Source organism: Dendrobates tinctorius, unplaced genomic scaffold, assembly GCF_039654945.1.
Source record: "Dendrobates tinctorius isolate UK_male_01 unplaced genomic scaffold, ASM3965494v1 ptg000022l, whole genome shotgun sequence".
Lineage (NCBI taxonomy): Eukaryota > Metazoa > Chordata > Amphibia > Anura > Dendrobatidae > Dendrobates > Dendrobates tinctorius.
The window spans coordinates 95110298-95125035 of NW_027361690.1; the positions used below are offsets into that span (position 1 = coordinate 95110298).

General features: G+C 45.4%; 2 protein-coding genes across 3 annotated transcripts in view; one reads left to right on the forward strand and one right to left on the reverse strand.

Moving 5' to 3' along the window:
- Nucleotides 1–9948, reverse strand: part of CIAO2A (cytosolic iron-sulfur assembly component 2A) — a 47782-nt gene extending 37834 nt beyond the window's left edge. The window contains exon 1 of the mRNA XM_073568988.1: nucleotides 9809–9948. Within this exon, the coding sequence (XP_073425089.1) occupies nucleotides 9809–9899 (91 nt within the window). The 5' untranslated portion in view covers nucleotides 9900–9948. The remainder of the gene's footprint in view (nucleotides 1–9808) is intronic.
- Nucleotides 9930–14738, forward strand: part of SPG11 (SPG11 vesicle trafficking associated, spatacsin) — a 103418-nt gene continuing 98609 nt past the window's right edge. For both annotated transcript variants that reach the window (XM_073568981.1, XM_073568982.1), the window contains exons 1-2: nucleotides 9930–10156; nucleotides 14287–14509. In XM_073568981.1, the coding sequence (XP_073425082.1) occupies nucleotides 14316–14509 (194 nt within the window). In that variant the 5' untranslated portion in view covers nucleotides 9930–10156; nucleotides 14287–14315. The remainder of the gene's footprint in view (nucleotides 10157–14286; nucleotides 14510–14738) is intronic.

Genomic DNA, 14738 nt, shown 5'->3' on the forward strand with positions numbered 1-14738 from the left:
TACTGGGATGACCGTCATCTTATTTGAATGTCACTCAGTAACCGCAGGATGACATCAAGTGACCTACAAAAGGAATGGTAAATGGCAGCTGGGGTGAAGTGCACGGCAAGAACAGTTCGTAACAGGCTCCTAGAAGCAGTGCTCAAGTCATGTAAAGCTAGAAAAAAGCCTTTCATCAATGAGAAGCAAAGGAGAGCCAGGCTGAAGTTTGCCAAAGACCATAAGGATTGGACCATAGAGGACTGGAATAAAGTAATCTTCTCTGATGAGCCTAATTTTCAGCTTTGTCCAACACCTGGTCGTCTAATGGTTAGACGGAGACCTGGAGAGGCGTACAAGCCACAGTGTCTTGCACCCACTGTGAAATTTGGTGGAGGAACGGTGATGATCTGGGGATGCTTCACCAAGGCTGAAATTTTGCAGGTTAATCTTTGCGAAGGACGTATGAATCAAGCCACATACAAGGTTATCTTGGAAAAACAGTTGATTCCTTCTGCTCAGGCAATGTTCTCCAACTCTGAGGACTGGTTTTTCCAGTAGGACAATGCACCATGCCACACAGCTAGGTCAATGTGTGGATGAAGGACCACCACATCAAATCCCTGTCATGGCCAGCCCAATCTCCAGACCTGAACTCCATTGAAAACCTCTGGAATGTAATCAAGAGGAAGATGGATAGTCACACGCCATCAAAGAACCGCTTACATCTTTGTACCAGGAGTGGCTTAAGGTCACCCAAAAGAAGTGTGATAGACTGGTGGAAAGCATGCCAAGAAGCATGAAAGCTGTGATTAACAATCATGGTAATTCCACAAAATATTGATGTCTGAACTCTTCCCGAGTTAAAACATTAGTATTGTTGTTTCTAAATGATTATGAACTTGTTTTCTTAGCATTATTTGAGGGCTGCAAGCACTGCATTTTTTGTTATTTTGACCATTTCTCATTTTCTGAAAATAAATACAAAATTTAGTGCTTGGAAATTCAGTAGTTTATAGAATAGAAGAGCAATTTACATTTTACTCAAATATACCTATAAAGAGAAAAATCAGACAAACTGAAAATTTTGCAGTGGTCTCTTAATTTTTGCCAGAGCTGTATATATCCATATATACAGATCACATACATAGTATCCGTATACACAGATCCCATATACAGTGTGTCCGTAAAGTCATGGTGCAATTTTGACCAGTCACTGGAAAGCAACAAAAAACAATAGAAATGTGAACTCTGCTCCAAATAAAAGAAAACCTTTCCCAGTTTGATACCTATTCCGTGCATTTGTTGCCCTACACACTTCCAAACAATAGTGAAGTTCTTACACCAGACATTACCCGTGTGTGGTAACAGAGTGAATAACGTCTGTGATTCCCGGGCGAGTCTCTCGCATGAAAACCTGTCACTGCCGTCAGCACTTGGACCAGAGCGTGCGGCTACATGTATTTCTATGTAGTCGCACGCTCCCGTCCGAGTGCCGGCGGCAGTGACAGGTTTTCATGCGAGAGACTCGCCCGGGAATCACAGACGTTATTCCCTCTGTTACACCAGACATTACCCGTGTGTGCTAAGAACTTCATTGATATCGTCGTTAATACGTTCAGTGTACACATGTTGCTTCACACAACCCCAAAAGTAAAAGTCTAAGGGCGTCAGATCCGGGAATCGTGGTATACTTGTATACTTAGCTGTGACTGGTCAAAAGTGCACCATGACTATACGGACACACTGTATATAATATCCATATACACAGATCACATCTATATATATATAAAACTGAGTGTATGTATGCATGTATGTGTATAAAGCCCCGCCCACTCCACACGCAAAGCACAGTATATATATATTTTTATTTTATTTTTTTCATAGGCACGTCTTTTTGACCACAACAGGTACAATGCCTGTGTTGTCCATAGCAACCAATCACTAAGCATCTTTCATTTCACCAGAGTTGTTTAAAAGATGAAAGCTGGGCTGTGATTGGTTGCTATGAGCAACAGTTTTCCTTGTAGACAGTTGTGGTAACTGAGGCCTATTATTCTTATCATTTCTATGGTGTTATCGTCCTTCTGTAAAGCTGGAAATACAATTTATTACTGTGCCGACACAGACCACCCTCTGACACAGACTGCAGGGGGAGCCCAGAATGAGGAACTTCTCTTTATCTGGGCATGAAGTATCCTCATTAACACAGATTATAAATAGAAACACAAGACGGATTTCTCCAGCCCAGGTATCATTTTAATCAGTGTAACAGCGCCAACCTGACAATGTTGGCTCTGACGGGATGATGTGGGATATTAGAGGTAGTAGTCCGGTGGCTCTGGCTGAAGGGGATGACTTGGCATATAGAAGGCAAAGGGGTGCTCACTGTGAGCGTATGTTGGTGCTCAGAAGAAAATATCATTGAAAATACAAAAAACTTCAGCACTCAAACCAAAAATGTATTTGTCTTGCGTTGCATAAGTGGCAAAAAAACTGAGTAGAAAAAAAGAGAAAAGACTGAACCCTTACGGATACAATTAAGTAATGCTGAAAAAAAACCAAAAAAAAATGATCCTTTTGGAATACAGATAAATATCAATACGACGTTTCGGCCTGTGTAAGGCCTCTTTCACACATCCGTTTGTCTCCATCAGTCAAAATCTGCCATTTTCTTGGCGGATCCGTTTTTTTCCCCATTGACTTGCATTATCGGCGGACCTTGACGGATGGTCATCCGTTGGATCAGTTTTTTTACGGATACGCCAACATTTTGGCGTCTGCTGACATGACTGGACAGACCATGAAACGATTTTTTGCTTCGCCGAATCAGCATTTTTCATAGCACATGCCTGGAAGAATAAGCTTTGGTAGAAGTTTAACCCTAAACCCGGTTCTGGAGGCTGGAAAAAAAATCTCAATCTCTCTCTCTCGCTCTCTCTCATTCCAGACACGGTTCCTTTAAAATTCTACCTTACACGGATCCGTCAAAACAACGGTCCGCTGTCACCCGTTTTTTTCAATCGGCCTACGGATCTGTTTTCTGCCATTTTGGCGGATTTCGACTGAGCAGAAAAACAGATGTGTGAAACAGGCCTAAGCCTTTTTCAAGTATAAATCTGAATGATGGAAGGATCAGTATGAGCTGATGTTCACTAGTGTCAGGACTAAAGGGTCTGTGTATAATACACCCAAAGGTGAAGGGCCTGGGAGAATGCTGCCTTACAAACAAGCCCGCGCTGGCATGCGCAGCATGCTTAGACAGGCCAAAACGTCGTTTTGATTTTTATCTGTATTCCAAAAGGATCGTTTTTTTTTTTTTTTTTTTTTCAGCATTACTGAATTGTGTCCATAAGGGTTCAGTCTTTTCTCTCTTTTTTTCTACTCAGTTGTTTTTCCTCTTATGCAAGGTAAGACAAATAAATTCTTGGTTTAAGTGCCGGGGATGATGTGGGATATTAGGGGTAGTAGTCCGGTGGCTCTGATGGGATGATGTGGAATATTAGGGGTAGTAGTCCAATGGCTATGGCTGACTGGATGATGCGAGATATTAGGGGTAGTAGTCCGGTGGCTCTGACGGGATGATGTGGGATATTAGTGGTAGGCCGGTGGCTATGGCTGATGTGGGATATTAGCAGGGCTGTGGAGTCGGAGTTAGTTTTGATTGGAGTCGGAAGAAATGTACCGACTCCAGCTTTAAAAAAAATGTATTAATATTTCATAATTGAACTTTCATATGAATTTTATAAATGTTACTCAAATATATATGTTCTATCAAACTATGAACAACAGTGATAAGCAGTTCTGCTGGAGATAGAGACATTTCTTACTTCTTGTGTGTCACTGTTCTCCACTGCCCTTATCTAATCTTATACTTGGTTAACCTCATGCTGCCCCAACCCCCCTACTTACAATGTATGAAACTGAAAGTGAAAATGTGTTGCAAATTCTTAGTAGTAAAGCTCCTCCTCTAGGCTAGATCATACTAGGTGTGCGTCTTCCAAGCATCTCACAGCTGCCTGCTACTCAGAAGAGGAAGACTGTAAGAAGTATTATCCTTTCAACAAACTTTGCATCAGTTAACTGTGAGTACATGAGGAATAATAACAGTATTACTGACCACTATATCAGTTGTACGACCTGGCAATAATTTTGTACAATTGTTTTTAGGAAAAACAATTGTCATTTGGATTGTGAATGCAGAATTAAAAACCTGAGAATGTCAAAGAAGCATCACATTAAATCAGCTGTATTTGAACATTTCACCATCACTCAAGATAGAAAACATTATGTCTGTCAGTGTATGACAAATGATCCAGACGAAAACAAATGCTGTGAAGCCAAGATGAGCGCATATTCAGGCAAAGATAAAAATGCTCCTACCAGAGCTTCTAATCTAAAGAGACATTTACAGCGCTTTCATCCAGAAGTACTGAAAGCAGTGGATGAGAAAGACTGCATCCAAACCAATGAACCAGTGCCCAGCTCTTCCAGCCAAACAAAGGAGCAGAGAACTTTTCAGCCATCAGTTGCAAGATATTTTGTCAGTGACAAAGTTACTGTGACAATGACAGTAGATACATTTAAAAAACAGATCATAGAGCTTGTTGTAAAGGATAGTGTGCCTATTTCATTATTTTCACGACCAGCTTTTATGTGTCTGAATGGGGAAATGGCCCGCAAGCTTGGTGTTTCTCTGGAGAGAGAGTATTAGAAAATTAGTAATCGAAGAAGCTTTTAAACAAAAGAAGAACTTAAAAAAACTCTCAAGGGACGCTTTCTGTTTCTTAAAATGGATGCCTGCACACGTCACAGAGTGAACTATTTTGCCATCAATGTCCGATTTGTTTGTGACAAAAATGAAATAGTTACCAAGATATTGGCAGTAAAAGACACCAAAGCTCATCACACCAGTGAGTTTCTCCAGGTCTTGGTGGAAAAGGTTCTGCAAGACTATGAACTTAAAAAAGAGCAAGTTCTTTCTGTCGTAACTGACAATGCTTCAAATATAAGTACTATTAAGCTAATGAATGAGAGTAATGATGGTGACCAGCAGCTAGAAGAACATTCTGGGTCCACAGACACAGAAATGTTTGAAATAGAGGAACACAGTATTGTAACTGAGGAGCAAACTGAAGTTGCTTCAGATGAACAGCAACATGATAGTTTAGATGATCTTGTTGAAACTGTGTCAATATGTTCTTCCATTCATCACATGCGCTGTGTTGTGCATACGCTACAGCTGGTTATAAGAGACAGTCTGCAAGAAGGACATGCTGCTGCACTGATTGGCAAGGTGAGAAAATTGGCTACTGTTGCCAGAACCCCTAAAGTTGACTCAATTTTGAAGAGACGTGCTGGAAAAGGGGCAATTATTGATCAAGCCACACGATGGGGCAGTACTTACTTAATGATTCAGCGCTTGGTTGAACTGAAAACCTTTCTTGTAGACATGGCTAACCCTCAACTGACGCTAAATGAAAGTCAGTGGAATCAGGTGACTGAGCTGGAAAAATTGCTAGAGCACCCATTTACAGTGACTAAAAAATTACAAGCAGAGGACTTAACTCCAGGTATTTTCTTAAAGGAGTGGAAGAACCTGATGTTTCGCCTGTCCCAAAGAGGAGGGTTAATTGCAAGTGGCACTGCTACATCAATGAAACGGAGAGAGGAGCTACTATTACAAAATAACATTCTTTTGGCAGCTGTTTATGTAGACCCAATGCATCGGATTCTTCTAGATGATCAACAGCTAAGTAAAGGAAAAGAAGCTCTGTTTGAAATAGCAGTAAGGATGAAAGGGTTGCAGAACAGTCAGGAGGAACAAGAAGAATTTGGTCGTCCTGCCACATCTTCACCCTCATCATCAACTGATGAAGAATTTAATTTCAAAAAATATTTGGATCACAAGGACCGTGCAAAGCGTTCCCGCATAGAAGAGTCATCCCCATCAAGGATCACAGCCAGTACATTTCAGCAGAATTTTTCATGTGCACTAAAAGAAATTGAGAAATTTGACCGTTCATCAAAAATAACAGTGCAACAAGCGATTCCTCTGTATCCTGACATTGTCAGAGATGTTGCCCGAGTGGTTACTGCTTTGCCACCAACACAAGTTAGTGTAGAGAGGTTGTTCTCTGTTCTCAAAATAATTAGATCAGATTTGAGGGCATCCATGAAGGAGGATCTGACAGAGGCAATACTTTTTCTGAGGACAAATTAAGGAGGATCTGACAAAGGCAATACTTTTTCTGAGGACAAATTTATAGATTTCTTCTTATTAACTGCATAAAAGTGTTTATTGCATATTTACTTACAGTTTATAAAAGTTTATAAAAGTTATTTGCTATATTCTAATTGTATTCTAATAAATGTATTTTTTGCTCTAAGTGGTCTGATTACTTATATGATGGTGAGAAACTGAATAAGCACGATGTTTAATATTTTATAACAGTAAATTTGTTGTTATGAATTGGCCATTTATGAAGGAGTCGGAGCCTGATAAAATCCAGGAGTCGGAGTCGCAACTGTGGCTTACCGACGCCACAGCCCTGGATATTAGGGTAGTAGTCCAATGGCTATGGCTGACGGGATGATGCGAGATATTAGGGGTAGTAGTCCGGTGGCTCTGACGGGATGATGTGGGATATTAGTGGTAGGCCGGTGGCTATGGCTGATGTGGGATATTAGGGTAGTAGTCCAATGGCTATGGCTGACGGGATGATGTGGAATATTAGTGGTAGGTCGGTGGCTCTGGCTGATGTGGGATATTAGGGTAGTAGTCCGGTGGCTTGTATTAGTGGTAGTAGTCTGGTGGCTCTGGCTGACGGGATGATGTCGGATATTAGGGGTAGTAGTCTGGTGGCTCTGGCTGATGTTGGATATTAGGGGTAGTTGTCCGGTGGCTCTGACAGGATGATGTGGAATATTAGTGGTAGGCCGGTGGCTATGGCTGATGTGGGATATTAGGGTAGTAGTCCGGTGGCCCTGGCTGACGTGATGATGTGGGATATTAGGGTTAGTAGTCCGGTGGCTCTGACGGGATGATGTGAAATATTAGTGGTAGGTCGGTGGCTCTGGCTGATGTGGGATATTAGGGTAGTAGTCCGGTGGCTCTGGCTGATGGGATGATGTGGAATATTAGGGGTAGTAGTCCGGTGGCTCTGAAGGGATGATGTGGAATATTAGTGGTAGGTCGGTGGCTCTGGCTGATTTGGGATATTAGGGTAGTAGTCCGGTGGCTTGTATTAGTGGTAGTAGACTGGTGGCTCTGGCTGACGGGATGATGTGGGATATTAGGGGTAGTAGTCTGGTGGCTCTGGCTGACGGGATGATGTTGGATATTAGGGGTAGTTGTCCGGTGGCTCTGACGGGATGATGTGGAATATTAGTGGTAGGTCGGTGGCTCTGGCTGATGTGGGATATTAGGGGATAGTGTGGGATAATAGGGGTAGTTTCCGGGGGCTCTGGCTGACGGGATGATGTGGGATATTAGGGGTAGTTGTCCGGTGGCTCTGGCTGACGTGATGATGTTGGAAATTAGGGGTAGTTGTCCGGTGGCTCTGACGGGATGATGTGGGATATTAGTGGTAGTTGTCCGGTGGCTCTGGCTGACGGGATGATGTGGGATATTAGGGGTAGCAGTTCGATGGCTCTGGCGGACGGGATGATGTGGGATATTAGTGGTAGTTGTCCGGTGGCTCTGGCTGACGAGATGATGTGGGATATTAGGGGTAGTAGTTCGATGGCTCTGGCGGACGGGATGATGTGGGATATTAGGGGCAGTAGTCCGGTGGCTCTGGCTGACGGGATGATGTGGGATATTAGGGGTAGTAGTTCGATGGCTCTGGCTGACGGGATGATGTGGGATATTAGGGGTAGTAGTCCAGTGGCTCTGGCTGATGTGGGATATTAGGGGTAGCTGTCCAGTGGCTCTGGCTGACGGGATGATATGGGATATTAGGGGTAGTAGTTCGATGGCTCTGGCTGACGGGATGATGTGGGATATTAGGGGTAGTAGTCCGGTGGCTGTGGCTGACGGTATGATGTGGGATATTAGGGGTAGTAGTCCGGTGGCCCTGGCTGACGGGATAATGTGGGATATTAGGGGTAGTTTCCGGGGGCTCTGGCTGATGGGATGATGTGGGATATTAGGGGTAGTTGTCCGGTGGCTCTGGCTGATGTGGGATATTAGGGGTAGTTGTCCGGTGGCTCTGGCTGATGTGGGATATTAGGGGTAGTTGTCCGGTGGCTCTGGCTGATAGGATGATGTGGGATATTAGGGGTAGTTGTCCGGTGGCTCTGGCTGATGGGATGATGTGGGATATTAGGGGTAGTAGTCCGGTGGCTGTGGCTGATAGGATGATGTGGGATATTAGGGGTAGTAGTCCGGTGGCTGTGGCTGATGTGGGATATTAGGGGTAGTAGTCCGGTGGCTGTGGCTGATGTGGGATATTAGGGGTAGTAGTCCGGTGGCTCTGTCTGACGGGATGATGTGGGATATTAGGGGTAGTAGTTCGGTGGCTCTGGCTGACGGGATGATGTGGGATATTAGGGGTAGTAGTCCGGTGGCCCTGGCTGACGGGATAATGTGGGATATTAGGGGTAGTAGTCCGGTGGCTCTGGCTGACGGGATGATGTGGAATATTAGTAGTAGTCCGGTGGCTCTGACTGACGGGGTGATGTGGGATATTAGGGGTAGTAGTTTGGTGGCTCTGGCTGACGGGGTGATGTGGGATATTAGGGGTAGTAGTTTGGTGGCTCTGGCTGATGGGATGATGTGGGATATTAGGGGTAGTAGCCCGGTGGCCCTGGCTGACGGGATAATGTGGGATATTAGGGGTAGTTGTCCGGTGGCTCTGGCTGATGGGATGATGTGGGATATTAGGGGTAGTTGTCCAGTGGCTCTGGCTGATGGGATGATGTGGGATATTAGGGATAGTTGTCCGGTGGCTCTGGCTGACGGGATGATGTGGGATATTAGGGGTAGTAGTCTGGTGGCTCTGGCTGACGGGATGATGTGGGATATTAGGGGTAGTAGTCTGGTGGCTCTGGCTGACGGGATGATGTGGGATAGTAGGGGTAGTAGTCTGGTGGCTCTGGCTGACGGGATGATGTGGGATAGTAGTCTGGTGGCTCTGGCTGACGGGATGATGTGGGATATTAGGGGTAGTAGTTTGGTGGCTCTGGCTGACGGGATGATGTGGGATATTAGGGGTAGTTGTCCGGTGGCTCTGGCTGACGGGATGATGTGGGATATTAGGGGTAGTAGTCTGGTGGCTCTGGCTGACGGGATGATGTGGGATATTAGGGGTAGGAGTTTGGTGGCTCTGGCTGACGGGATGATGTGGGATATTAGGGGTAGTTGTCCGGTGGCTCTGGCTGACGGGATGATGTGGGATATTAGTCTGGTGGCTCTGGCTGATGTGGGATATGCCCTCAGCTATATATATATAAATATACACACACACACACATGATATACCGTAATCATTATAATTTGTTATAACTAACCACAGTTAGTTACTATGTCCGGGCAACGCCGGGCTCTTCAGCTAGTATATATCCATATATACAGATCACATACATAGTGTCCATACACTCAGATCCCATATATATATATATATATAATATCCATATATACAGATCTCACACACATTATTATATATACACACACACAGGTCCCACATATATATAATATCCCTATACACAGGTCCCACATACAATTTCCGCATACAGAGCCGCTCACATGGAGGACACGTTGGTCACATGACTGCAGGTGACCCGGGAGCGCCCCCAAGTACCACACTCGCAGCGCAGCGGCTGGTTACCATACACTTCCAGGGCGCGCTCCTCCATGACCCGGGCACGTCTTTTGGTTCCCCCGCGGAGAGCTGACAGCAACCCGGTCAGCAACTCCATACCAACTCCGCCCACTGACTGACGTCACGCCTCATTGCATCCAACCAGCAGCTGGTGATGACGTCAGCTCTCCGCGTGACCTTTGCTATCACGTGATCTCATGGAAAGATGGCGGTGCCCGGGACAAGCAAGAGCGCGCTGTAAATAGGAAGGAACTGCGCAATGTCGTATGGGGAACGGAAAAGAGTGACCGGAGGTAGCAGACGTGAGCGGCCGTAGCCTGGAGAGTGATGGAAGCCTAGAACTTGGACAAGCAGGTGATGTTACTGCAATGCCTGCCGCCGAGACTCGTAGTTTAGGGTCTGCAGCAGAATGTACCTTCCTGCTATCCGTAGATAATAGTGAGAACCCGGTGTACATGGCAGCCAATCAGATTTCAGCTTTTATTTTTCAAACGTTAGTTGGAAAATGAAAACAGCAACCTGATTGTTTGGGTGACCCCTCCAGTGCTCCCTCCTTAGTCTTGATATCCCCTCTTAGGCCTGTTTCACACGGTTTTCCTGTCAGTTGCTAGCCGCCTAAAAGGCGGAGAACGGATCCGTGTTCATCGAGACATCAACGGGTGCCACCGGACCGTTGTGCAGACAGGATCCGCCGATCCAGGAATGTTAAAGGAACAGGCGTCATGAAAAAAAGGACCGCCGATGCAGAGACCGGGGCCGCGGGACGAGCCGTGAGAAGAGGCAGGAGCCGCGAGAAGAGACCGGGGCTGCGGGATGAGGTCGTATGCTCGGGGGAGGAGGGAGGTCTTAGCGGCTCCCGGGACGGCATTAACGGGTTAAAATGCTTCCCGGAGTTAAGATCCCGGGCATGCGCGGTTCAAACTGGCGGTCCGTTAGAGCAAAAAATCGTTGCAGGGTCCGTCTCATCTGCCCGGGAGCCGCTAAAATATTGGCGGATCCGTAAAAAAAACGGGTGGGATGGACGCCCGTCAGTCAAGATCCGCCAACAATGTAAGTCTATGCGGGAAAAAAAACAGATCCGCCCCTTTTTTGGCGGATCCGTTTTTTTTTTAAATTTGGCGGATTTTGACTGAAGGGAAAAAACGGATGTGTGAAACAGGCCTAATACACAGCACCAGGGGCTTTACACAAAATCTGTTCTGTTTTATGTGGCAGTATTAGGCTGATATACACTGCATTAATTCCTTGTGTCAAGACTGACTTTATTTGGTCATAAATATCCCCTATCCTAAAGAGAAAAAGTCCTTGATATCATGAGACCCCTTTCTTAGTAGACCACTCCTTACAGTGTCCTGCCTGACCTCAAGCAATGAGAGAAGCCAGTGCACCTCTCTGGTGTGAGCACCGTGTGACCTGGAGAGCATTAGATAGGGGGCTTATAGTAATTAAAAGGGTTATTATCCCTCCCTGAGCCTCATGGCATATCCGCTGGGTGAGAGATGTGGATCCATCACTAGGTCCCTGCCGCTCTCAAGAACAGCGCCCTCCCTGCCTTCTGTAGCCAAGAATGGAGGGGTGGATTCTGCATTGACTTACATGGGAGTCCTGAAAACTGGTGAGTAAGCGTGCCATTGTGCTACCAAATAAGCGCTGGCGTCTCTCCCTGCTTGGTGACAAATTAGGAGGAGGGATACTGTAAGCGGAGGTACACAAAGTGCCCCAACTAATAATGGGCATCCGAAAAGGGATCCAACACCCTTCCCCTAGATCTATAATAGATTACCAATTTATCTGCACCTATGTTGGTGATTTATTTCTATTTATGTAAGAATGATGAATATTGAAGGAACCTGTCCCCTTGGAGAACGCTATTTACCTGCTGATATAGTGTTAATCTGCGGGTAAATAGTGCTTCAATGCTCCTTAGGCTACCATCCCGTGACTAGTATTTGCTGAGTTTTTGATGTTGCAGTTTTTTCTGCACCCATTAAGTAAGATTACTAGCATTGTTGTTAAAATGCGCAGCGTCAAAAAGCCATTGTGGGAGCATAGCATGATCTAAACTAGGTTACTTGCGTTTTTGATTGTTAGATCATTTATTGATTGCAATTGGAGCGTGTTTGTGACGCTGTCCTATTGGTCTCTTTTTGGTATGTCATGTTTGTTTTAGATAACTCTGCTTTGTTTTTGATACTTCCTGGTATTTAATTCCATTGGTGTTGTCATGTGCGGATTAAATGTATGTTATATTTGCGGATTTTCTGCATCTCATGGGAAATATCCGCACATAAAACTCAACGTACCGAAAGAAAAATTGATGATGTTGCAGATTCGAAGCACGCACTGCAGGTCAGATTACTCTGTATAAAAAAAAAATGACAGTGGGCAGGAGCTTTCCATAAATCCCTTTGACTTTGCTGGAACTGTAAGATGCTGTTTTTTGTGCAATGAAAATCCATAGCATCAAAAACTCATAATGGGAACTTCACCTTACTGAAAGTGCAGCTACAAGGAGAAAATGAACTTATTTCCTTGCAGCAGCTGGCAATCTTCATTCATAAGGCTGTGCACAAAGCAGTTGGTTATTGCTCACAGCACTGCCTATTATGCTGTGAGCCATGGGTGAACATATCATTGATGCAATAGGTGCCCAAGAGGTAAGGGGGCCACTTCCACCTACCGTGTTTCCCCGAAAGTAAGACCCTGTCTTACATTAATTTTACCCCAAAAAGTCCCACCCTGTCTTACTTTCGGGGGAGGTCTTAAAAAAAAAAAATGACAATTTCTTTTTAACCAATAAATTAACATTTATTAACATGCTGTTATACCCCATAACAGTGCCGTATCCCACTGCACACAGCCCCACACCCCATAACAGTGCCGTATCCCACTGCACACAGCCCCACACCCCATAACAGTGCCGTATCCCACTGCACACAGCCCCACACCCCATAACAGTGCCGTATCCCACTGCACACAGCCCCACACCCCATAACAGTGCCGTATCCCACTGCACACAGCCCCATACCCTATACAGTACATGTTTCCCTACTTGGTTTTTAAATGCTGGACGTTTTCCTCTGCGGTGCGGCTGTGGGTGCGGAAGGCCTGTGCTGCAGGGAACGCTGTGCCAATCAGCAGGGAAACAGCGGTGACGTGGGGCTGGGGCGGCCAATTACAGCCCAAGCTGCTGGACCAATCAGTGCTCGAGCCGGGGGCCGGCGGTGACTTGGGGAACAGGGGCGGCCAATGAGCTGTTGAGCTGGGCGGATTGCGGGGTTAACACGGCGAGTTAACCCCATGAGCGCTGGACCCGCCCAGCTGCACCTGAGGACACCTCTGGAGCCTGGGGACCCAATGGGGGACAGCGGCGGCCCAAAGGTAAGGGCCTTACATTTCACAGCGGCCCCCAACCCTGCCTTACATTCGGGGGGAGGCCTTACATTGAAGGACCCCCCCGTAACCCCCACCCTGTCTTACTTTCGGGGGGGTCCTACTTTCGGGGAAACAGGGTACTAAGCAGCAAACCGCTTGTGTCATAGACAGAACTACTAGATTGTAAAGGGCCCTTATGCTGTTCTTACACAGGGGTCTTTTTCTGTCTGTGTCCGCCCTGGTTGTGAGAGGCGGATGTAAGCACGCCCTCGCAGTTTGACAGCTTTTCCTGCACAGATGTGTTGCAGAGCGGACTGTCAATCAAAAGATAGTGAGCAGTGCTTTAGCAGTGACTTTATCCAGTTTCTGCACACTGCTATGATTGAGAGCCAGGGCCTCCTGGGTGGAAATAAGTTTATTTTCTCCTAGGAGCAGCGCTTTTAGTAAGGCGGCTGGGCAACAGTATAATACTATTTACCTGCAGTTTATCCCATCATCTGCAGGTAAACAGCATTTTAGTAGTAGTAGATTGCGTCCGAGTGTCTGACCCCAGTAGTCGTACACGACTGAAAATGGTGCACATCAGAGCGCACATTCACTCTGTCGGCACCATTATAGTCTATGGCCCCGATGGGACCAATGAACATGGGCAAAAATGCTATGTGAAAGCACCTTTAGTGTTGTGGCCAGTGCTTGACTGCAGGAGGCAGGTGACAACACATACATCCAGCAGCGTCATTTACCATTGAGCTGGCAAGCAGGGCATGTTGGTACTTTTAGTTTGACAATCGGTGGGGTTCCACATATTGCTGATCCCTGGATTCGATGTAAACCATTTACATTCAATTGTAATAACACATCTATACTGCAGTAGAGGAATAGCGCCCCCTTCAGTTTATTTGTATATACATAGATAAAAAATAGAGACTTGAAATTTGCTACAATGATAAAAATGAGCACATGTTCTTATGGAAACCGACACCATTACATTACTGTGATGTATTTGTATAGTCCTTTCACCCATTGTTGACTGTGATACATTTTAAGATTAATATAAATGCATATATGGAGATTAATTATAGGTTTTATTGTATTCTGCATACTTTCAGATTGGAGAGCTTGACGTTTTAGCAGTAAAATGGAGCTAAGTGTCCTTCTGGACCCCTGTATAACCTTACAGGACTGGAATGAGCTGCCTATAAAGGTCTCCTTGACAAGACTCAAAAACCTCACCTTATGTAGCCTTCAACCGGGAGGAAGTCTTTGCCTCACCACCTTCACCGCCGAGAGAAAGCATGGCGCTCGTACACAGCTGGAGGGACCGTTCACTCAGTAAGACCTTCCCTGATATCAGTGGTGAATGATGCATATTATTTGAGGAATATATGTGTATATGCAGGACAAAATGACCCATGTTTTATTATATGAAGGGCGTCTGTCAGTGTGTAGACCTGGAGTCATATGTGACCAGCTGTTTTAGAAGGATTCACAGATAGTGGGTACATGACATAATACAGAGAGGGTAATGAAAAGTACATGCAAAAACAATACAAAACATGCA